This window comes from Nomia melanderi, chromosome 10 (genome assembly GCF_051020985.1).
Source record: "Nomia melanderi isolate GNS246 chromosome 10, iyNomMela1, whole genome shotgun sequence".
Classification (NCBI taxonomy): domain Eukaryota; kingdom Metazoa; phylum Arthropoda; class Insecta; order Hymenoptera; family Halictidae; genus Nomia; species Nomia melanderi.
The window spans coordinates 9,666,851-9,693,414 of NC_135008.1; the positions used below are offsets into that span (position 1 = coordinate 9,666,851).

General features: G+C 33.9%; 1 protein-coding gene across 17 annotated transcripts in view; it reads left to right on the forward strand.

The window, feature by feature from the left end:
- Window positions 1-26,564, forward strand: part of SLO2 (slowpoke 2) — a 228,574-nt gene that overhangs the window by 176,620 nt on the left and 25,390 nt on the right. For 15 of the 17 annotated variants that reach the window (XM_076371618.1, XM_076371625.1, XM_076371619.1 and 12 more), the window contains 9 exons: window positions 1,433-1,532; window positions 3,748-3,946; window positions 12,719-12,793; window positions 14,065-14,148; window positions 14,229-14,323; window positions 19,489-19,672; window positions 23,208-23,372; window positions 25,695-25,915; window positions 26,282-26,479. In XM_076371618.1, coding sequence (XP_076227733.1) covers window positions 1,433-1,532; window positions 3,748-3,946; window positions 12,719-12,793; window positions 14,065-14,148; window positions 14,229-14,323; window positions 19,489-19,672; window positions 23,208-23,372; window positions 25,695-25,915; window positions 26,282-26,479 — 1,321 coding nt within the window. The remainder of the gene's footprint in view (window positions 1-1,432; window positions 1,533-3,747; window positions 3,947-12,718; window positions 12,794-14,064; window positions 14,149-14,228; window positions 14,324-19,488; window positions 19,673-23,207; window positions 23,373-25,694; window positions 25,916-26,281; window positions 26,480-26,564) is intronic. The other 2 variants (XM_076371612.1, XM_076371613.1) reach the window with 2 other exon arrangements.

Genomic DNA, 26,564 nt, shown 5'->3' on the forward strand with positions numbered 1-26,564 from the left:
GGGAGAATGATTTTTTTGTATTTATTTGAAATTGTAAATTTGTAAGCTACACAGAACTGTCCTGTAATACTGAACTGTCAAAACGTTCTTCCCTTCGAATCTTAAAATTCACTCTTTCTAATGAAAGACAGGTGTATAAAAATTACTATAAAATAGTTAGCAGTATTCATGCCAAACATAAAGGGTATCATTAATATTATAATCTGGAAACATTGTCAACATGATTGTCAATATGAAATTATAAAAATTTATGAAATGTTAACAAGTTAATGTTATCAATATATATTTCAAAACATTCTTGTTGCGATTTACTGTTTATGCTATCCTCTTATTAAAATCATTTAACCTTCAGCGTTCACTCTACAAAGAAAATCGACTAACATTAGAAATTTTCCGGAACACTGTTCTGAAGACATAGTTAACTCAAGTTGTCAAACTATTAAATTAATTTCTTTGCTAAACTTCGATGCGAGATTACTGGCCTCGTGAAAGGAACGCTCGATGACTGTCACGTTGAAGGATCGCTTACTCTTTATCGACATCTGTCACTCGCCAGCTTTTGATCGCAAAAGAGTTCACAACGCCGGAAATTCCTTTCTAAGATACGTAACCCGTTGCATGCCAGTAACGTAATTTCGGGAAGGCTGTGACATCGTAACATAGACAACCACGCGGATGTCTGTTTGGAAAATGTAATCTTTTGAAGCTGGTAGCACCAACCGATAACGGATACCATGTCGATATTACCCTCGATCTCTCGTAACAGCGTATCGAACATGAAAACATCGATTTCTTACCTGCGGTTTACACCACTGCCATTAAAATAATTTATTCATAGACACCAAGCTTGCCCCTTATAATCGCTAACTTTCTTCATCAAATTTTCCTCGAATCATGATGTCAAAATTATCGACTTTCCTCTATGTAATCATAGAAAGAACGTCCTGGATACATAGATGTGTCGTTGTTTAGAGAATTTACACAATGGACACGTAACGGAAAATATTTTTATGGCAAAAGGTGTTATGTTCTTTTTTAACCTTTTCGTCCTGAATGGTACACATAGGTACCATGATCATTTTCAATTACCGGAAAGTTAATAATTAAGGGAAAATTGCACCACATGGTGATCTTTACTTATGGCTGACTATATATAAGTGCTAATCAACTGTCAGTACATGTATTTTGGTTGATTAGTCCGCAGTCGTAAGTTTTTGTCTCACAAAATTCGTATTAAGGAAAATGTATATTCAGGGGTGAGAGGGTTAAATTGATAATAACGAAAATTAGAACCATTTTAATAGATAGTATTAGTATTTTAGTTTATAATAAGTAACATATTCATATGTGCATACAATATCTATTCACGATATCAAGTATAACAATACACTATGTATGTTTTGTATTAAACAGTTTCTTCTTTTTGTTTCAGGTCTGAGAATACGATTGGCAAATCTGTTTTTTAAGCTCTTAACATGCTTCTTATACATATTCAGAGTCATCACCGACAGCGATCCAACCTACGCAGCATGGTGAGTTACTAGACCAAGCATAATTGAAATGCACTTCTGATAAACTGTGCACCATTTTTATGTAGATTAAACTGTCGATACTTCTTTGCTTTATTATTCTCTAGACATCACTCTACAACTTTTTTAAATGGAGGTATGTGTGACTTCCTGTAAAGTGTATAAAAATTCCCTGAAATAATGATTAAACGTAAGAAGCAAGGAAAATAATCAAACTCATAAGAATTATCGCATTAAATTTTTCTTAATGACTGTTAGATAGAAATAACGGTACAGAAAGCTAATCATGTCTCAGTATTTATCAATTTTGTATAAACGTTATTAAAATCAAGAAAATCTGACTAATCAAAGAATTTTAATTTCGCTGAAACTTTGTGTGTACATACGCAAAATGAAATATGCCAGCAACAACTTTTTTGACGGAAATTCACTTTAAGGGAGTAGAATGAACCTTGAAGTTTCCTTCGCTCTACAGTTTTTGAATTTATAACTTTGCAACGATCCGAAGTGAAATAAACTTCCCGAATAATTATTCAGCTCCTCGTACTATAGCAACTTAATGCAAATTTTCTTCGTGGCACGCAATTTTTAAAGGAATACATTGTTTCTCATTTTCTTTTATACAAATGCTTAATATTCATGAAAACATACAAGAATATTGTCCTCTTTAAATACATAACTTATCATAAATTTAACGTAGACGATTATTTTTCGCTGCAAGTGATCTTTTCCACTCCAAAAGAGTGCCAAGCGTATAAATGTATACAACACGAACATTAAAATTTATCCTCTATCTCGTTATAAAAGAATATTTGAAAATTATAATCACGTAAAAACCTTTAGAACTGATTTCACTCAGCTAAAGTATCTCCCGTTGAAAATAATGTTTCTAACATGTTTCATTAAGCTCCAATACACTCGGATCAGAACTATTGGCTTAATTCATTTGAAAGAAATCCTTTTTATATTCGTATCATCTTTCTACGGTGTTTATTATGAATACAACATATTGTTTTTTAATTTCGTACTGTTTTATCGTGAATATTTCACCGGTACACAACACCGGAAAAATCCCTTCACGGAACAAGAGAGCCATTTTTGCTCGCAATTTGAACCCAACAGTCATGCCAGATTACGATATTTTCCAGAACGACTATCGCGGGCGGAAAATAAAACCGGGATAAGATTTCGCAGCTAAAACGATATTGCATTTTCCCGCCGCAAGTCTCTAAGAACCGTGATACTCTTTAAAGGTTAAGATTTCTAGAAGTCCACAACTGGTCCCTGTCTATTTCCCTAGATCCTTCTCTTATTCGTTGCAAACTATACACTATCCTTTCACTATCACCAAATTTATTGTGTCTTCGTGCGTGATACTTTCCTGATATGCTGCCTTTAGTTTGTTTCGCAGCTTCCCAGTGATTTTATTTTTTTCTTTCCATTAATCTCTTCCTTCTTATTCCTGAATAATATACACACTTACCTTTATTTGCAGTGTTCTCGAAGCTACGTAGAATTATTAATAATTCGCAAATTCTGTCACGTGTACTGCAGATCTTGATGCTAATGTAGATTTCACTATGTTTTACGAAAATAGAAATTAAGCGGACAAGTTGTAGGTACAGTTAATATTTTATTAAAGTTTCAATAAATATGTAGGAATAATTGTGGTTCAAAGAACAGTCATAAATATAATATAATCATCAGTTATAAATATTTTAACGTTAATTTTTCTAAGATTTTATGATATTACTTAATATTTGTTCTAATTACTCTTTATAATCGTATTCTTGTAGGTTGTAATTATTATACAGATTGCGATAATACCATTTCATGAAACAACTTGTCACGAGCGAAACACAAGTAATTATACAGAATACATTCTTTCAGCACTAGTAATTGTTACAATAAGACAATATTACAATTAAAAGATGTTAATTATAAACTAAAGTACAGTGGGAATCGAGTTACAGGATAATTCTCCGTTCATTGAATTAATAATTATTCTAAATTTTCCACTGACAATGTTTGATCAGCAATTTCCGGAACGTCACGTCACCGTTCATTAAAAAACGGTTACCAAGTTCCATTATATCCTTTTCGGTGTTGGAAGCGACTTTAGGAGCTTTTAAAAATTTCGTCCCACCCTTACTCCATGGAACATTATCCGGGAGCTTTTAAAAAATTTCACCGTGTGTTTTCTGCAACTTTTTTCCAGTTATGGTTGCACGCCCGGCAACAAAACCGAGTTCCTCGTGTCCCAGAATCTTACGGAGGAAGAATTTCAGGAGCACCCGACCATCAACTGGGACGCGATTTTATGGGTGAGAAGGCCTCTGGAATTGTGGGTCGTCCAAGTGATCCTGGCAATAGTATCGCTTACGGAAGCCTTGCTACTCGCCTATTTAGGTTACAAGGTACGCATTCCTTTCATTCTTGAAGATATCACTTTATGCATAATACTCGTTTTCGAAATCATGGCCGCTTAAAGTACCGTTGAAAATATCTCGTCCCTTTATACTACTGCACGGAGATGGAACTGGAGCAAAACGGAATAAAATTTGCAGGATTGTAATTCTTAATTACATATTGTTAGCCTTTCGTTGTTTGAGTAATCCCCGGAGTAAAATTTACACGTTCTCTTGGTCGTACCAAAAATACATTCCGAAGGATTTCAGTTAACATACACGAGTTTCATTATCTACGGACGAGAACGTCCACGATATAATACGAAGTCCTTAATTCGAATTTTGAATTTCAGAGTAAATATTGATTTGTCTGGGAATGAATTGTGATTTTCAGGTGATTAATATCGAGGTCCATGTAGATTGCAAACTGTCAATTCATGTATATTTGTTTTAATATTTGCTTGATGAGAGACTCGTCGATTAAAAGAAAATTAAGGGCACAGAAACGGCACTGTTGAACAGAGAAAATGCCATTGGTGATTATTAAGTAATTTATTGATTCTCGGATAGTAGATTTTTATGGTAAGAAAGATCGTGCCGTGTAGAGGAAAGTAGCGGTGTTTATTTCACCAAAATAAATTGGCTTTAATTACGGTTATGAAAATATATTATTTGCATAAACCGCAATTTATTTTCGAACAACCCGGTAATTTGAATAAAATAATTTACATTAAATTATCATGAGCAAGAAGAGATGCGTTGAAAATTTTATCAAATTTATTTTGGAAGTATTTTTGTGTAACATATTCTGGTTCTAGAATCAGAAGAAAATTTTTACTATTATAAAGAAGACTCCGAAGTCTCTGAAAATTTTTCTGTGTGACAATAAAGCAACGAGATATTTCTGCCAGCAATGCTTTAATGTACCTTCACATATATGAACAGTAAGTGTCATTTAAAATCGTACACTTCAATATTCGCAGAATCTTTGTTAATGTAAACTATTATTAAATAATTAAAGTCGATATATCTACATTTAACTTATTATTTGAAAAAGAATTTTCTGTTTACAGGACTTAGATATATATTACAATAAATGAAACTAAGTTAACATATTCCTGTATAAATTATTTCAACTTTAACTACAAAACGAAAGTGATTTCTAAATAGAATTTTTGTAAGCTTAAAATTGTACGATTTCAATGATGCTTACGACATATATGATATATGTAATTTTTTCCTGTTTTTCTGATGTTCGTTGTCTCTGCATGAGCATCGTTCCGTTCGCTTAATTGCTGTGCATCCTTTGAGTCGATAATTTAACCAGCAAATGAAAGCTGGACGTTCATATTCGGACAGTACGTGCATAGGAACATGTCCGAAAGTTACTGAGCCCGACTCGAAGCTTTTCTGAAGCTGCAGCCAATTTGCCAGCTCCAATGAAACGCTTTTACTTTGGTGCATGAGTTCAAGAATTATAATTCTTTTACTGCGTCATACAAAAATTCACAAAGCGTGCTTCCAACATTGAGGGATATCCTCTAGGAAGTTCTCTCGTACAATGGAGAGCCAGTCAGTATTTTCTCCGTGCTTTGTTTCAAATAAAAAGAAATACCTTGGTTTCAAAACAGTATTATAGTCTTAAAAAAGTTGTATCTTCGACTATATTCTTATTGAATACATTCGTTTCTTTACTTTCCCATATATCCGCTGATTTTAAGAGTAACCAGAGATTATTCTTGATTTTTATTATATTTTTATTACAATATGGTTATTATTACAATCAAAATTGTACGATAGTAAAAATACATTGCAATGTTACACATGAAAACATTTTTCTCGATTTACTTATTACGAAACTGGTCACGACACTTTGTGAACTTTTCTGCTGATACTTTCAGCGATGCTTAATGGCGGCGCTTTACTGCTTTTTCAATGTACTTCGTCGTTCTGCAGTTTCATTGAAAATTGTTCGTAATTTTATCAAACATCCAATGAGACGAATGAATTGAATGGATTTCACGAAGGAATAATTTTTCCATTTCACATTTCGACCAGGAAGCCTGTTAAAGAGAAATCGCGCAGAACTGGTGGCATTGCTTTCGGTGAAATATAAAACCAATACAGTAAAAACCTATTACACGTTGCCCGATGTGATAAAAAATTCGACCAAGTCTCAGCCGACTTGTAGGTAATCACACAACGCGGCGAGTTCTATTCGAAAGTTTTCCTCGTTTCACTTCAAAAGTAAACCGGAAAATCTCCGGAAGTCTTATGACGGAGGAGAGAAGTTTGTCTTGCGTGGTTCTTCTAAATTACAATTTCATTTCTAGCTACGAGTTTTCCCCGGTAAAAAGAAAACTTTACATAACACTTTTATATTGTGCTCATTGTTGCAAGGTATCACACCTGAACTGATCGACATCGCACCGTTTATATCTCCCAAAGCATATTATATGAAATTACAGTCATTTCATTGATCGACTATTGCAATTACACTAGCATAATACTGATAAAAAATTATATTACTGTACCTCATTTTCTCTAGTCACCGTGTTTTTAATATTACAATTAAAAGTATCATGTGTTGGATGTAAGCAAGAACATATTGATTTCACTCGTTCTTTTCGCCCTATTTATGAAAACAATTTCAATTATTTAGGTTGCCATGCGAATAATCATTTTATACTAACTTTGCATTCCTTTGCCAATAAAAGAAATATATATATATGGTACATACAGTTAGTATTCTAATTAATAATTAGCAATTAGCGTAATTGGGACAATGTTACTTTGACATATAATGAAATTTGTGTATCAAAGAGATACCCCGTGGCATCTCTAAAATGAATAGTCCAGGGGTGTCAAATTTTAATGAGTCGATTGCTTCCTGTGTGCTTGATCTTACAATTAGATAGGATCTGCAACGCCATGTAGCGTGTGTAGCACGCTATTCGCCAATCGAGTATTCCGGCAATCCGATTCGTCACGTTGCAACAACCGACAAATTTGATAAGGCTATGTTCAGAACATGTAACTATGATACTCTAAGCTTCTATAGTACAATTTCCATTCGCCCACTCTAACAATATCGTTAATTTGATTTGTATAGGATGTAAAATTTCGTACTTCATAGATACGAGGTTGAACAAGCAATTTTGTTGTATTTTTAAATGAAGTTTAAAGAAAATGCACACTATGTCAAAGTGGTAATTACGTTGCTTATTTTATTCGGAAAGTCACAATTCTCTTTTAATTTATTTATTTGCATCATTTATTATTACATTATAAAATAAACGTTACACTGAAAAGTAAAATGACCCAACTTGTTCACCAATCGAATGTAATGACTACCACATTTATTCACATATTATAAAAGTAATAATTAAATGCATACATTATTCAGTGGTTTATATTTACTTACTTTTAGTACTTTTATTATTTTTTGTGTAATGTGTCTTTTAAATGTTTATATCGAATTCACTATTTTATACGTAATTTGATCAATCTTATAGTACGATGTACTATCTTGAACAATTTATGGATTATTCTACGTAAAATTGAATTCTATTGCGAAGAAAACAATTTTAATAGTATTCTTTTTATTCTTCCCACATTTTTCTCCATTATACATTACATAATCTTATTTCCACGTGATTTAATGGCGCCGTGAAAAGTACGATCTCGATATCCTGGTTATTACCATTATTATGACTTCGTCTCTTATCTTTATCGTCCGTGTTATCGTCAATTTTAGTGCCATACGTTTGTACGATACATCAGATAAAGTACGTATTATACTAGCTCGATGCATACGTAAATCATAACTAAATTCTTTTCCTTTCCTTCAAATTTAGATTGAATTAATAGGATGTATAATTAATATCAAACTACTTACATGTCTCCGATTAATATTAAATTCAAATCATCTTATTTTCCAATGAAATTAAAAATAATTTTATCACAACTTAACATAATTATTATAATCTAATAAAAATATTATAATTTCATTTAATTTTCCAATAGTTACGCAGTTTGCAAGCTCCAAACATTTCATCACAAAATGGTAACACGTTGACTGCGAACGGTGGTCACCGACGACCGAAGCTCTCAAATTGCTTGAGAACAATTACTATAAGAAAATTAATATCGAACAAAAGTATTCAGTGACATAAGCAACTAGATAATAATATAATATGACTACTGTAATACCAAATCATTAATAATTCACCTTTGTTGTGAAAGAATGAGTATCACACATAAAAAGTAAGTCAACGTGTTAAGATAGCATTATCGAATGTTTAACAGGAATTAAGACGCGATTACAGTTCCCATTGCCCCTATGCATTTTCAACTTATCAGTAATCATCCAAGACGCGAAAAGCGCTTAATCGAAGAGGTCCCGGTAAACAATCGAACAACAATGCGGTCAGAATCATCGAATGGTCCTCAGCGGAATGATCCGGCATAACGGAGCAATGAGTTAGCGATGCAGCTAGCCAAGAAAATGAGATGACGTGGAATCACACGGTTTCAAAGCTTTCGATCCCACTTGATGATCATGAAGCGGAATACATGAAAGGGCTCGATACCGAAGTGGGCTCTAGTTCTCAGAAATTCGGACGTATACGGTCGAACGCTGAAGCACCCCCGCATAGGCACTTAAGTACGTACATGCAAATAAATGCCCAAACACGGTGAGGAGTCGGTTTCTAGGATTGGCAATCGTGTATTCGAGCCGGGCGCAGGGAATTCAATCCTAGCCCGCGACTAATGATCGTCGAATGGGTTACAGTGACGAGAACCGACGCGCACTCGTGCACATTGCCTCTCATTCCTTCGCCGAGCTTCTCCGCTATTACGTCTTTATCCGTCATTCTCGATTTACGGAGTTCGCTGCTTTACCGAGCATCCAACGTCTAGCAAAGTTAAAGAAGTTCGCGGTCGAGAACTTATCGGCAGGTCGAACACACGTACACTGCCGGTCAAAAGTTTGGAACTACTTGATATGGGACGTCACAAATTTAAAATTATATCTTGAGAATATATAAAGTAAAATAACGAAAATTATATAGTTTTATATATGACACGCATGTCCATGTTCCTTTATCATACACAGCAGTTCTCTAATAAAAGTTGTTTACAAAAAATGGAAGTTTCTCTTCTAACCTTATAGCTACTATACGCCATTGTAGCGGCTTTCGCGTGTATCATCTTTTCGAACGGTACGCCATTATAGCAGCTCAATTCTTTCTCTGTAATCGGTAACTGTACACATTATAGTCTAATGTAACGTAATCGCACAGTGGAAAATTCTATCAGTCTTAATACTAAAACTACCAGACGTGTCAAAATGATCCATTGCCTTCTTCTTGCAGTTATTAAAACGATAACAGATGTTTCTCCGAAAAATTATTAAAGAAATTGGTTTGGTATTACGAACAGTGAATTGTGAATCATTTAAAGTCTCAATAAATGCACTTTTGGAGTTTCTATGCAGAAATTTCGAATAGTCAATTTAACTGCTCGGTAGTTTTAGTGTTAAATCGCAGTGCTAGTTTTATGATACCGTTTCAAATCTTGTCGTATGGAGGTATAACTTCGAGACTAAATCCATCGTTGTTTTTTAGCAACCTTTTCGTTAACTGATGAATTGGTCTCAAACTTTTGATCGACAGTGTATTTACACAGACTGGTTGGGAAGAATAAATGGCGCGAGGAACTCGCGATTACGAGACACAAGAGATGATTCGTACATTGGCGATCTTAAATAGAGAGTAGGGAGTTTGGAGTTAGGTGCTCAGCGTCCCGGAAGGAATACCTGTTTCTGCTTTCACGGTTACAAATGAGAACGTTGAATTTAAATTGGAAGGGTTGGTTGCTCGTTTCATTAATTGCATTGTAACATTTAAATTTTAATTCTTAAGATACTCTTTAATTGTATAATAGAGTTTCTCGTAGATGATGGGATAGTAAATATAAATGGTTAACGTTATATTCTGAATTCCTTTTGATTTATTTTTTTGCAAAGAAACATCTCATATTATTGCAGTTACGATATGTATATTCGGTTACTTTGATTTTAACTTCGTATGTAAAAAGGTAAAAATTCATTGTTCTTAAAATTATAAAAAATGTAAATATGTCCGTGAATGCATACATTTACAGAAGTTTGATCGACTTTAAAGAAAATTATGTTGAAATATCTATTTTAAGCGGTCACTTAGAAGAAAACGTTAATAAGTGGAAAAACATGATTTATTAAGGTATGGCAATTCATATTAATATTTAATACCAAGCACATTGTAATTAATGATAGCTGACCCAGTTACTCAGCCAGTTGTCAACGCAATTATAGGAACAACAACGTCTCACTTGTAAAAAGGCGGAGATTTCTGAATAGAGATTCATTAACTTCCATATTGTTTTCGATAAACTGTCACGTTATAAAAATGAAAAGCTATACTAAGTTTTCGGCACTTTTCACTGAAATTTTACGGGTCTACAAAGGATGAATAACCCGGCGAATGTCCTTTTTCGGTGATAGGATTAATGGAATGAAATTTACGCTTCAAGAGCTAAGGTTTCAGGACGGTTCGCCACGTTTCATAATCGTAAATCTTTTCTATTAGTATAGACTTCAGTTAAAAGTAACGTAATTCTCACATGATACTATCGGAAATGTTTTAAATTTTGATTGCAGATTCCCATTGGTCATAAATCATAAAATTCATAATTTAATCAATCTAATAAAAAATCATATTGGCCGGGTTCCCTTCCTCACTTCATGAAGAAAACGAATAATTTGATTAAAGGTCTTCACTAATAATTGAAGATATAAACAGCTCCAAATAAAAAAATAATAAAACATATTATCACAAAAACCAAGATGTACGCGTACATTGGAATTTGCTCTTTCATATTCGTCTCGTTAACCGTCTTCCAATATTCCCTTGGAAAACGTCTGGAAATCGTGGAAGCTTGGCAGTAGCATGTGACAAAAGTTCGAGGTCTTGACAGCTTCAGTAAGAGGAATCAAAATGGAAACTGTATGCACGATGAATGGTTACAAGTGTGAGATTGGTCTCCGTCGAAGTATGGCACAATTTTTACGGAACTCCCCGCAGGACAGTGTTCAGAATGAGAAGACGGAATCTGAAAAGCACCTAGGGAATTGTGTCAGTATTGGATTCTTGTTCGTTTGACGGAAACGGGACAGTGTGTGGTATATTTGGTACAAGCCCATTATTTATGAAACTCCAATAAAATAATTTGAAAAGGAAACTACTACAACAGATTTTATGAATTGTTTATACTATAATGTTTCCCATAAATAAGCGTATATTAATCGATATTTCTATTATACTTGAATTTTATTTAAACACCTTTATTTTATTCAATAAAAAACATTTACACAGGATTTTATATATATTTAATAGTGAAATTATTATTGATTAAATCGTGAAGTTTACTTGTTATACTTATTTAAATTAATACTGCAAATTTTTAATTGTTATTGTTCTACTGGGTAATTTTCTGTCATTGTAGATTGTTTTTTGCAGACATTTTGATTTAATGTACATACACAAAAAGAACCTGGGGGTATGAGCAATGATAAAAATATTTTTCATAACGAGTATCAAAATATTGATTATCCGATCATCCTGAATATAGTATTCATTTAAAGAATATTATTTATTTAGAAAAATGTTTTTTAGATACGTCTCTTCAACAGAAATTCCTTGCTTAATGATTTTTTGATAACTACGTTCACTAAAGATATTGTTTATCCTTTGCTGAAAGTACAAGAAATTCTGTGTTTCGCTATAAATGTATCTACATTTTAAATATTAAATATTTATAAGAAGCAGAAAAGTGGGTAATTTGTTTCGATTTAAAATAAGTAAATAATTTGTATATTTATACAGTTTGATTTGGAGTCTGCTCAGCGAATCTGATCACACATTAAAAAGACAATAAAAGTGATAGTATTTTATAGAATATAATTCCCGACTACAATCATGATATTCATCATACCCGGCAGTCGTTTCTTCAACGAACTGTCTCTTCCATCACTTACAATAGTTTCTAAGAAATAAAAATAAAATATTCTAAGCGTGAGAAACGTTGCCAGCAGCAGTCGAATGATTTATCGATTGAAATGCTGCTTCCTACGAAACTGAAACATATTAGTTGAAATCCCGTTAAAAAAATCCATTGCTCCCAATGATACAGATTTTTGCATATTTGCAAATTTATAAAAGTATTTTCCATATTTTGAATGAATATTGAGAGACCGGAAAGGTACGATTTTATTTTCACATATAAAAACCAGGCCCTTCTACACATTCATTCATATGTTTATTAGGAGATTCATTATTCATTAGGAGATGAATGAAATTATGAATGAAATTTCTAGTTCAATCACATAGCAATTTTCTGTAGTGTTTCGTTATCGTAGACTGACACTAGCCGAATATTAGAATATTTTCAATATGCACCAGGACATAGAGCATACTAAGTTCATTTTGTTCAATGGAACATCGTGATTACGGTATTTGTAGATCGCTTGAATTAATGTTTACCGTTTAGCTTGTCAATTTGCAAACTGACGAAGAACGTGGATGTAACATCTGTTGATTCAGGTCAAACTTAGAAATCCATCAACATGACAGAAAGTGCAGGACGACTGTGTGTTCTTTTCTCCGAATCTTCTAACGCACTTTCTATTTTCTTGTAATTGTCGCTGGGTTTGTTGAGCTGTCTTCGTCATGTTCACAGGGAAATGTCTGGCAGCAGTTACTCTCTTTCCACTTCATCTTGGAATTGGTCAACACCATACCATTTACGATCACGGTGAGTTATTTTATAACATAATCCTTCTACGCGATTCGGAAACGGACGCATAATGATTAAAAAAATGATTTTTCAACCGCTTAAATAATTTCGCAGGCAATAAAGTAAATTAGTATATCTTCCGATTCTTTTCTAAATTCCATTACATTAAGGCTCGATAGGAATCTAAAGGGTTTATGTAACTTCGGCACGCGACAGTGAAAGATTCTTAGATAAACCATTATTTCGCCGGACTACGCTACACTATTCACTCTATGTAAGCATTCGTTCCGCTTACAAGTACTATGCAACGCGAGTAGAAAACTTGTTGCTCTGCATCGAGATCAGTTGTGTTCATATATAGATACAGAATTCCACTTCAGTTCTAAAATTATATACATTATGTATATTGCTTGTGATGTGATCACAACATGTGATGACAATTTACTGCATTAATTTCTAATTTATAGTATGCATTATATAAAACATTTTATAATTATCATGCACAAATTACTGTACTTACTTGTTTTATTTTGATATATTAAGATGAACAAAACTTTTTCAAATGTAAAATATATTATGTTTCATTGTCTGCAGATCACAAAGGAAAATATATTTTATGAAATATATGGTAGTGAAATAATTATCGAATAATACTAAGAATTTCCTCTTTGTTCTTTCTTAATTACACAAATAATTTCGGAAATAACATTTCGCTCAGGACAACTCGTTCACGGTTTTAGTTGTACATCGAACTTTACCCGTTAACCTCAATCTCGACAAGAATGTGATGTAACGGCATCAGAGGGTTGCGCTTTGAGATTTAATTCGTTCCATCTCATTAATTTTCTGTCTCGTCTTCAATATTTCAGCGAAATCCCACGTCTTAACATCTTGTAACCAGCTAGAAAACACTTGTACCTCAAGAAATAAATAAATTTACATAATATCCACGTTAATTACTACAGAATCGTTATCAGTTGTACTTTGTTCCTCTTGAATGATATTTCTGCAGGGATTTGTTTGACCTAGAAATTACTTTAAAGATCGATTGCCTTAACAAAGATACCGTTGCATGAAATAATTGTCGTTTTAATTTAAATTAATCATTCGATGGTATTTTTATAAAGCGATGATGGTTTTGTGTATGTTAATATATGAAATAATAAATTGAAAAATAAGAAAATTTAGATATTCATAATCATGTATGTTGATAGATGTTTGCGTTATAATTTCATTTATTTAAACAATACATAGTAACGCTGAAAGAAAATGTCAATTTTCATTTTCAGCTACTTTATCCACCAATGCGAAACCTCTTCATTCCAGTGTTCCTAAACTGTTGGTTGGCAAAGCACTCATTGGAAAATATGTTTGTAAGTAATTGATTCGTTTTATTGATTCTGAGAATGCAGTGTCATAGTGTTTACATCGCTGCTTATATTCTTGTTTGCAGAATGATTTACACAGAGCTATGCAAAAGTCCCAATCAGCTTTAAGTCAACAACTGATGATTCTTAGTGCTACATTACTGTGCCTTGTCTTTACTAGGTAAGTAAATATTAAATCACACTCATTAACAATCTTGTTCAGAAAATCAACATATGTACATACGAACATTTTGAATTTTTTTTTAATGCGGTGAAGTCACCACTAAAGTCAAGTGTATTTTATAAAAATAAATTATGATACTATAGAAAATTGTGAACATCTATAAAACAGAATAGATACATAAAACTATTGTATTGACATTATTAACCCTTTGCACTCGAAAGGCGACTCCCAGTCACCATTTGATTTGACCGGGTAAAACTATAAAATCTGATATTTAATGTTGACCTTTATATAATGCCTTGATACGTGAAATATTGGAATAAAATAGCTTTGTTCCTCAATGTACTTGTGATTTCCCTTCGAGTTAGTTTCAAGGTATATCATATTCGCCTCGTCAAAAAATGTTAAACATTTTTACTGAGAAAATTCCGAGTGCAACGGGTTCAAAAGTAGTGGATCACTTGTTAATGCAACTGATGAAAAAGTTATTTGAGAGTATTAAATTGGAACATTTTTAATGCATTTTCGAGTCATTTATGTTAGTAATTTATGACTCGCCTAATATTTCTTAAATCTCCTTATCAGTAATTAATTTTATATTCCACCTTCTGAGGCACTTAGGAATTTATATGTATAGTACTCACGAATTATAATTCTGCTAGCGTACTAGTAAACTTTTCTTAACCGTCTCGCTGGCCCTATTTTCCTCTATTACTTAAGTTTGTGGAAAGCGTGTATTGCGTAGTTTGCATACAAGCAGCACTGCATTATTTGAATAACGAGGAAAGTTCATCAATTCAAGTAAAATTTCCATTTACAAATTTGTTTCCCCCGCGTGTTACAAACGTGTCCTCGTATAGAAATGTAATTAGCAGTCGAAAATCTAGAATTAACACTAAATCTACCGAATGGGTTAAAATGTCCCTGTGAAATAACCCTTAAAATGGTAACAGACGTTTCCCTAAGAAATTATTAAAGACATTGATTTAGCAATACGCAAACTGAATTTTAAATCAATTAAAGTATCAATAGATGTAGTCTTGGAGTTTCTATAGAGTGCATTTCAAAAAGTCAATTTAACTGCTCGGTAGTTTTAGTGTTATGTCGATTACAATTTTTGGGGTATAAATGTGCTGATAAATGTGATTGGAAATTATACGAGAACGCTATTTTATTACTTTTTCCACTTCGATCTACTTATTTACATGACACAAAGTTTGGAACTATATTACACTGAGTTTGATTGTAATATTATAAACAGTCAATTTACGGGATTCTGCTTTCACACGATTTTGATTTGACACTAGTTATTTTTCTCTTTCCACGTGATTTGTTTGATTTATCACAGTCTAGAAAAATGTCCTCTTCAATACAATATTCAAAAGAATATTAAAAAAGGTCTGTTAGACTTAACCCTTTGCACTCGAAAGGCAACTGTCAATCGCCACTTGATTCAATATACCAGAATTCTACAATTTAACATTTACTATTAAATAATATGGTAAAAAGTTTGAATTCCTGAAATATTCAAATAAAATACTTCCGGTCCATGATTTATATATATTTATATTCATCTATGATTTCTAGTTTATTGTAGTTGTAGAAAATATCACCGACATAATGGACATGGGTGTAATGACGAGTGAGTGTGCGTGAGTGTGTAACATGGACAAATGTTTACGACATCCAAAGTATTCGAGATCATCGATTTTCTAAAATATTGATGTTTGTATACACGTACTATAAATCGATTTTTAATTGCGCTTTCAAGCGTTATACGAATAACTGATGAAAATTGTGTCATTAAAGTAATGTTAATTTAAATAAATCCTCTTTCTTCTACATATACAATATTTCATCGGAAAGCGATGATTATATCCAGAGAAATATCTTTCGAGTGTAAAGGATTAATAAAGCAAGCAACACACGGTAAATCCTTGCATCGTGTCTCTCGTTTGAGAAATGACTTCCGAATAATTTCAAGATTGGCCGCGAGATAGGGGACATCCGGCCGCCCTTGTCGCGACTTCGCTTCGCCGCGACAAGGGCGAGCTTACGAGTACGCTGTTCTAAAACCACACCGTAAATAATGAATCACGACGATCGATGGTGATACCAATCCATCTGCACTAGCCGCCACGATTACTTATTAATGTCTGTCCCACATTACGATCTGGGTCAATCAGCCAAGTTTCGCCCTTTCCCGTTTCCTCGATCCTCGCTTTTCCAACGATATGCGTGCGCCCAGCGCGGCGATCGAAACAATCGAAACGTGGACGAAAATAAATAATCACTTTACCTGTAATTATCGGAACGAAGTCATCGGTCCCATCTAGAAGAGATATATTTCTTTCAATGGAAAGCTCTAATGGAATTCGTAAAGACTTACTTTCCGTGAATGCACTGCTTTCAGTGACATTCGGTAATGATCAAATGAGAATACAAGAGGCTTGTCGTTGATTGCACACAAAAAATAATAAGAAGCGTTAAATGTAGTGTGATTGATTGAATAAAATCAAATTAAAATTTAATGGTTATTAAAATAATATGTGTAACCATATTTTTCGACTGTTCGTTTAAAATGCTTTTCGTAATATTTGAAAATAAAGAGTTTGAGATTTGTAGGAAATTTTTTAGGAAAATAGGATATCTAACACCTAAGCTGTTGATCTGAAATAAAACACAGTGCTGAATCATAAAATAGAATCAAATGAAATCATCTCGCACGAAAAATCTTAGATTATTTCGGTCTAATATAACTTTCTTTGTAGTTTCACGGAGTAGGGGACTTCTTTCAATTGAATGCTGTATATAACTTTTTGAAGTAATAAAGAACTGTCTAATGAAGTTTGGCGGAAAATGGTTTTCGTTTCTATACGAGTAATTGTGTTCATCGACATACGCAATATTAAACTTGACATTTTATTCTATATCTCGATTAATTACTCGAAGTTTCTTCCTTACGAGGAGAGTAGCGCAGATGCGATTTCAGAATTTAGGAAATGCTGAAATAGTATAATTTATGTGGTAGATGAATATAATGACTCTTGGCGAAGATTTAAAATAGAATTTAACAAATATAAATATCGCTTAATTATTCCAAGTCCGAATTGAATATTATTTTTCTATTATTAATCGCAATGTTTCTGAGTAAACGTAGACGTAGAATAAGTGTAAAATTTGTCTCTTTTTCTAATGAATTCTGAACAATAAAATGTCTCTGTTGAGCGCATTTGGGAAAGAAATCATAGAGCAAAGGGTTAAATGACTAAAATATAAATTACGTTTCAAGTAATTAAATATGTATTTCAAATTTTAATAATATACTTGCACTACGTGACGTACAATACCGTCAATAGTACAATAATAATAGTGATACAATACAGAAAAACATTTTCTGGGAATACACAGGTCCACAGAAGTATTTAAAATCGATGTATGAATGAAACTGAAATTTCTGTATGCATGGTACTTGAGTTGCATCTAAGAATAATGTGTAGACATTTCGTTAAAATTGAGTAACGCACATTTGAAGCGTCCACTTTTATTATAAATATATCAATGTTAAATACTTTCGTAGACCAATGTATTTCTCAATCGCTAGACTCCATGACATTGTAATTCGTTTTCAGCGCATCGACGAACTCGAGAAACCGTCTAATTGAAAAATATCGCTCTTCGTTGTCGCCATTTAATGAGTCTTTCACTCCATTTAACTTGTTGTCGGTGTCTGATTTTCCAGCACAGATGATATGTTCGATCCAACGACATCCACAGGCATCGATCAAGCGAGTCAACATATGTGACACCGTCGCGAACGAGCGCGACTTAAACGGATTTCGTTCTGTTGGTTTTATTAAGAATGTTCCGTCCTAAATTTACCTTTCGAGGAGACGAGTGAGAACGTTGGAAAGGCTGGGTCGAAGAATTAAAACCGATCAGCTCGAAGATGCGCAGTAACACCCCATTTAACATGTCCTTAAAAAATCAAGCGTTAAATGAAACAGCGTTAAATGAAGTAATCTGAATACGAAAATAGTGGGCATTTACGAAACATAAACAATGAATAGAAAACATTTCACAATAGACATGTACAATAGTACCTCGAACAACCGAGCCGATATTTTACGCGATCTAAATATTCTCTAGAACCTTAGGACTCAATAATTCATATCGTTAGTCAGTACCTCGGAAAATACGCGTATAATAATATTTAAAAACGCATTTTCAAACATTTATTTTCAACAAAATTGTCCGACTCGTTCAATCACTGTATCGTCCCAAAAATAAAATACGTTACTAGTTCAATAATGAACAATTTCGTATGAGAATCATTTTCACTGATGATTCGATCTTAACCCTTTACAGGCGAGAATCTTATAAAAACTTGTTAACAAAAAAGCTGAGTTACATATCGAAGTCTTAAACACTAAAAAAAAAACATATCCATCTCTCATTACTTGAACAATTGAACTATTCAATTGTAGCTTTCGAATTTAACACTAGGTTTACGCACACTTGTAGTACAGTTTGTTTTATCGTTCCCAGAACAATTCATGTTCGTTCCTTTTAAATCTCGGGAATCGGAGTCGTAAGAATAGACAATTAACACACATATTCATGCGATCGCATCAATCGACATGGACGTAAACATTTAATAAATAATGTTCGCTCGGTTCAATATCCGTCAAAACGACGTGTTCCGCGAACGTAGCAAAGGGTTAATCCCATCCGAAGTACCCAATAAATCCGAACGATCTCGAGCCCGATGGTATTTGCGAATACGTATCGCGCTGTTGACGTTTGCGTTTGTTGTAGCGCACGCGAGTCCCGAGTTAAGTGGATCACCCCGTATAAACGGGGTTGCATGCATAATGGAAGCACACCGTTTGTGAATGTCGTTCGTTAGAGTGGTTTAATCTTTCAAACGATCCTCCGCCTGCCCGTGATCTTTGCCTCCGCGATGAAAAGATCTTGGAACGGGAGCCTGGATCCTGCAGGAAACAGCTAATTCTGCGATCGGTTTCAACGACTACGGCGGTACGACGCTCCCAGCGAGTCGAATTACCCGCGCATAGATGCCGGCTACTTCAATACCTATCTCACGAGCTTCAATCCTACGGAATGCGATCCCAACAGACAGTTTTCGATTTAATTTCCAGCGTATGCGGGATCCAACACTTCCAGAGGGCGGGGCACAGGCATTTGAATCTGTTTCAAAGTACGTACTACGTGGTGGTCACGTTCTCCACGGTCGGCTACGGGGACTTCGTACCTGACATCTGGCCCTCGCAGCTCTACATGGTGATCATGATCTGTGTCGCTCTCATCGTCCTACCTACGCAGGTATGTACAATAAGTTTCTTACGTCTGCGCCGAGTACCGGCAAACTAAAAGTGTACAGGGACAAAGGTCTATTCGCTATTCTAGGTTTATACTCATTTTCGTTATTGCGTAACGAAGAATGCAAATGAACACTATTTTAAGGCAACTGTTACGTTAGAAATATGATTAATGCTTTCGTTACAATGGAAGAGATATCTCGGTTCCACGATGTTGAAGAAACGATGCTGTAGACGAGATGTCTTGTCACCATCGTACGTGCGACATTGTCGTTAACATTAGAGCTTGGGTCAGGACGAAATAGACGAACAGTGAAATATATCATTATACAGCATATGATACTCCTTGTAATACAGAATTTTTTAATTTTTTCTCGACCCAGATGAAAAAAAAGTTATATTCCAATATTTACCGAATTCGTCTTGAAATCCTCTAACAGATAGACGTAACAAAATTATATGTTTATTTGCAAAAAATTCAAAGTGACCTTGATAAAACATAAAAAAAAAGTTGACGAATAACTTTTCATAATCACGTTAAAGCTCTCTTGGAACCATGCGAAAGCTGATAAAAACATTTTCGATCGGACTGCTAATAATAGAGTAATCTCTACTGATCATGATTCGTGATTCACCCTGTATTTTAACACATTGGCAACCGAAAACGAGCTTTCTCGTGCTACGTCTGTAATTTTTGTAACGTACCATTACACAAAAGCAGCTGTCTTACCAAATAAACACAAAAAGGTTCGTTCGAATATACGCATATTAATTTCAACAAATTATCATAGAAAAATCCCATAGAAAATTTTAGCAAAGCATTAGCGGTCAGCAATGCGTTAATTCTTCTCGAACTGTGGTATCATGAACGTTTGGAAAATGCACAGTTAAAAGATAAATCTAGATTCTACAATATTTTATACAATCCGAAAGTGGCAGTTGTTATTTTTTAGGTAGTCTGCATTTACGTTTCAGAAACACCTGAAAATTGTCGTAAAAGTGGAACGTCGAGCGAAAACAGGTCGAGGTAGAATGCTGCCATAAACCGCGACCCTTGCGAAGTACTCCGGACGATCGTCCGATTCTCGGAATCGGTCCCTTAACCCCGCGTTACTCATATGGGGTGCGGTAAACCGCAGTAAATTTACTTCGTGGAACTGCTCGTAAACAGTACTTTTTTCCCTGTCCATGTACATCTGTATAAGTACCTCCCCATTAAAACCACTAGATTGCATCACATTATTTTTCATCAGACTTTAGTGTGTATCACAGTTGTGCGTGGCACAGTGCAAAGTTATTACGTAATGTACTTGTGCTTTCGTTGAATAGTTTTTCTTTTTGAATCTAAATTATTATTCCAATTGAATATTAACACACTGACAGCCACGAAAAACCTCGGCGGTTTCTGCATCATTTATTCCTTTGCAGCAAAGATAGGAAGGAAGAATTATTAATTACTTATTATCACAATTTTTATGTTACGCTATTATCTAGTTATGTAAGTTAACGAATATTTTTATTCGACATCGCTTATCTCACAAATTATAATTCTTTTCCAGTAATTACGAAACTCCGGTCGCCGATGACCATCATGGCAGTCAACGTGTTAATAGATACAACTTAATTTCTTTTCAGTTACAAATTATCGGGAAAACGATTAGGAATAAGCTATCTTACATTGCAGACAATTATATTGTCATTTTAGAACCTCCAAAAAGAAATCATGTTTCCACCTTCAAGTAAAATATTAATTAATCACCATACATAATTTACGTTTTTCCATCATTTTGCACCACGAATAAATTTATTGCATTAAAAAGTGTTAACGAGTAATCAGTAAAAATATTACTGAAACAAAAATGTCATGATAAGAAATGTTTACTAGGATACTTTATGTAATCAGAAATGTTTGTTTCTTATATCCCTGATAAGAGATTTGCATTCGTGTTAATGTTTTCACTGAATTCTCGATAATACATAGTTTCTCTGGCCAAGCAGTAACGGTTCGACGATTTAACAACGCTTTTTGCGATGCCTCACAGAAAGAAACCTTCCGAAGGAGAAAGGAAGTATTTGACATTTACTTCCCGCTATTCATGGCTTAGAGAATATTCATCGTACCGAGAATTATTAGTGATATAAAACTTTTATTTCACACTGTGTAGCGTAGAATGAATAGCGACTAGCAGAGAAATCGTAAAACTAATAATAATTCTGTTTAGCCATTGCTTTACAAAGATCGAACGAGATGCTCGCAATGAAAGGGAACATTGATAAGATAATAAGTTACTAAACTACAACAATGTATAAACTTTCTTTGATATTTACAAAATTGCCAAGCATTATAGGTCCAGCAGAATGGTCATCGTAAACTCGTATGCTACCGTTCTTTACACAGTTAACGACATTACTGCAGCGTGTAACCTACCCTTTAAGTTACTATTCATATCGACTGCGGTATATTCCTACATAGTATTGTTTACTTTCCATTACTTGCCGTTATTACCATAACGTAATAAACTTTTTTAATGGGAAAGAAAATATTGTTGTGATAATTTTAAAAAAAAGAGAGAATATATTCAAATTTATTTGAAGTAAGATGTCGAATTTCTAATTTAGTATTCGCAGATTTTTAGTAATTACTTCACTGAACAATTTTGCTGTCAATTATTCGAGTATTGATACAGTTTCTCAGTAACGCATCACTTAAGCCTATTTTCGTGAAAGCCAATTAGTGCCCATCACTGACATAAGCGTTAATTAAATTGTCCAGCAGGAGAATCGTAATCTAAATATGCTCTCCTACTTGTTGCCCGGGGGTCATTGACTAATGACAGGAGATGGTACCCAATGCCAGCCGCCATACCTCAACGGGGATAGGGTTGACAGTGATAACTATGATATTCATCTGTCAAACCTGTCATTCGCACACGATACACGAATATTCCGCTAACGGAATATTCTTCAGTCACGTACCGGGTGATTCAAGATTCCAAATTTTCTATATAGATTAACCATCAGACGGTCGAAAGATTGACATAAGAATTGTTTATCTATGCGTGACAAAATATTTGTCATATTTTTACGTGAATAATGAAAACTATATTTAAACTATATTTAACAAAGAAAACACAATTTATTTTTTATTTTTGTTTTATTATCAATGGCAAATAATATAAGATCATATGTGATCCAGCTTCACCGGAAGATTATTAAAACTCGATTAAAAACTAAACTTATTAACCCTGTGCATCTGATAAAATTTCTCATTATAAATATTTATTATTTTCTAAAGAAATTGATTATATTTTTTGGAACTGATATAAAGGAAAATCTTGCATTTATTAAGGGATAGAACTAGTTTTCTTCATTGTTTCATGCGTTGATACAGTATATAGAATTTAATATTGAATTTTTAATTTTAAATTCCTTGAATTGATTCTCAGTTGCCCCTCAAATGCGAAGTGTGTTAAAACTAATATTTTTAACATTTATTCCTATTTGAGAAATTGAACGTTGCCGATGTATTTTTACGATAGTTCGAACAGCTGGCGTTCACGTGGATGGAAAGACAGAAGCTGGGTGGTTCGTATTCTTCGCACCGAGCGCAGAGTGAGAAACACGTGGTAGTTTGTAGCACGACACTGCAAGCAGACACCATCATGGATTTTTTGAACGAGTTTTACGCCCATCCACTGCTACAGGTAAAATACTTGACACAATTAAAATTTGATTTTATTTAACACTATTTTTACTGCTCTTTTAATTATATTAAATTAATGAATACATGTACCACCAAATTAATTGTATCATTGTTATAGGGAAAGTCGAAAGGTCGATTGAGGAAAAATGTTTAAATTCAGAAAATAATTTTAATTAAAAATTTGTATTTTTGCCTTTTGACACCTTCGGTAAAAATAGTGTTAACATAGTATTTCCTCCCTAACGTCGCGTTTCGTCAACCCTCTCATTTCTATTTCGGCACGAGTCCTTGTACGTGACGCGCTGCATAGATTGACTCACACTATAGTATCCATCCCTACATTTCCTCTCGCACGCGGTCGGCGAGACCTTACAGAGAATAAAGATCACGTCTCGTCGAGCTTAAGGGGATAAACTTGTTTGGAGAGGTTACGGTAAATTTTTCAACGTTCTTTTTTTAATGTTGCTATTGGATTAGAAAATAATAAAGTTACAAACTCAAAACTCGGTATGTATATTTACATAGATTTCAAACATATGTAGGAAGATTTGTATATAATTCTAAACACGAAGTCTCTTAACTGATGAATCGAGTGCATTCGAGAGAATCATGGATGTATTTACGAATGATAACGTGAGACAAATTCCGTTCCACGTCTACGCGACCAATCACGTCAGTGATTGTACCCTATCATCCCCCATTATCTTCACAATGGTCCGTTAGACAGCGAATTACGAGCCAATGAGGCTGAAAACGAAATAGCTTCTCCTATTACCGTGCCACGTGACATTACCGAGAGAAAATTGCATTAAGATACACTAAGTATATAAGATGCAGATAATGAATTTCTTCCCTGCCAAGAGGCACACAAATATGTACTTCAATAATCGATTTTACTACAATGCGAATTAATTTTGCCAGATTTTATTGTGGATAATCTTGAATTATTTTTACTGTTCTTACCTTTTTCGTTTAACACGTTCGCTACCAGTGCTTATTTCGGTTACGGTCTCCTCAATTACAATATTTTCTTCAATCCAATCAATGTTTTGAACAAAATATTAGAAAAATGAAACTGAAACGAGTCATTGAATTCCTAAATACAATGTCGTAGTTTATAATTTCTAATAACAATATCTATAGGATTAATTTAATTTTCATTATGTAAAATATAGAATTACGGCCGTCATAAATAATTTACTACAGAAGTACGCTCAGTATTATGAGCTTCGTTCGGTTAAGTCCAGAAAACAAAAATTGAGAAAATTAATGTTTTGGCTTGTGAAATGATTATACAATATATTCAGAAGCTATAAAAAGAAGGACTTTCTGAAGTAGAAAAAACGACGAAACAAGTAAATCCTTCAATGACTAAAAAGAATATTATTTATTCTATTAAAATTTACCTAACCTAACCAAGACCTAGAAAAAAACGAAAAAACGAACAAATCCTTTAATAAATATAAAGAATATTATTTATTCTGTTAAAATTTACAAAAATCAGAGAATATCAAAAAATAAACTTAATCGTATTGGTTTCTGAGCGACTCATATTTTATTATGAACTTTTGGAAACAACCCATATGACAGGTAGGAACTAATGAAAAATGACATACACCTATGACAAAGACAAAATGGCAGATTGGTGGTGTTGAGTAGGTATATACATGCGACGAGGATCGTTGTTCCGCGCCTCAGTAGAACGAGGAGAATAGGGGAGGGAGCCGCGTGTGGTTTGCCAGTTGTCAATTCGTCACCCTGATCTGCATTAGATAATTGACACACTGATAGGTTATATGGCATTGCTTTCAAATGTAAGGAGTTTATTGGATTCCACGCTAGAATTGGAGTTGATACAGTAATCATCCAAGTGATAATGTACTGAATATCTCTTTTAAATAAGGAATACATAATACGCTATAAAACAGAATTGATAAATACGAAAATGTTGAGTTTGTACCGTAATTGGAATCCATAAACTAGAACCTGTCTATTGGTTAACACCAGCTTTGCAAACAAAGGAAACTACCATAAAGATAGGAAAAGTTAAATAATCCATTGAAGAAGAATAATTATACTTAGAAGACAAATTTAAGTTGAAATTTTAAAAGGTGCCTTTTGACATTTTCAAACTTTTCAACATTTTCGCAACCCATTGAAAATTAACTCGCGTCCTGAACTTTGGGAACCTTTGTATTAATAAGTCCTTCAGCGACGTAGGATAAATTTTACAATTAAGCATTGACATGATTACATCAATATCAAAATCTCAAATGAAACATATGTATGTCACGAAGACTGCACTATTTCTTATTATATTCAGGACTACTACGTGGTATTACTTTCGCCAATGGAACTGGATACCACAATGCGAATGATTTTACAGGTGCCCATCTGGGCACAAAGGGTAATTTATATTCAAGGCTCGTGTCTCAAAGACAACGATTTAACCAGGGCCAGGATGAACGAAGCAGAAGCTTGCTTTGTTCTTGCCGCCAGGAATTACGCGGACAAGACCGCCGCCGACGAACACACAATACTCAGGTAAGCTGAGTCCTGAAGGTTGTTAATACTTTTAATAAAAACGCATAACACCGTCGATATAGAAACATTTTAGTATAGTCAATACTAAATAATAGTAAAATTGTATAAACATCTTAATGTCTTCATATTGTAACACGTTTTCTGCATAACATAACACTGATGTTACATTAAAATTTGTTCATTTAAATAAAGAGTCAGTGTACTAGGGACCTTTTTCCTTATTTTTACTGTAACTTACGAATAAAAATACATCGATAGCAATTTTCGTAGGCACAGTAAGAAATCATGATATTAAGGGTTGAATGTGAAAAATTAAAAGCCTTGAGAACATGTTTTGTAAAGAATTTGTTATACTATAAATGACAGGTCATGGGCAGTAAAGGACTTCGCGCCAAACGTTCCTCAGTACGTTCAAATCTTCCGTCCGGAAAACAAGCTTCACGTAAAGTTCGCCGAGCACGTTGTTTGCGAAGATGAGTTCAAATATGCCCTCTTGGCGAACAACTGCACGTGTCCTGGTGCTTCGACGTTGGTTACTCTGTTGTTGCACACCTCCAGAGGACAGTGAGTTAAAAAAACATATGTTCGCAGTAAAGAAAATGAAAAGAACTTGGTAACAATGTACCCGATAAAATAATTTTGCTAACAG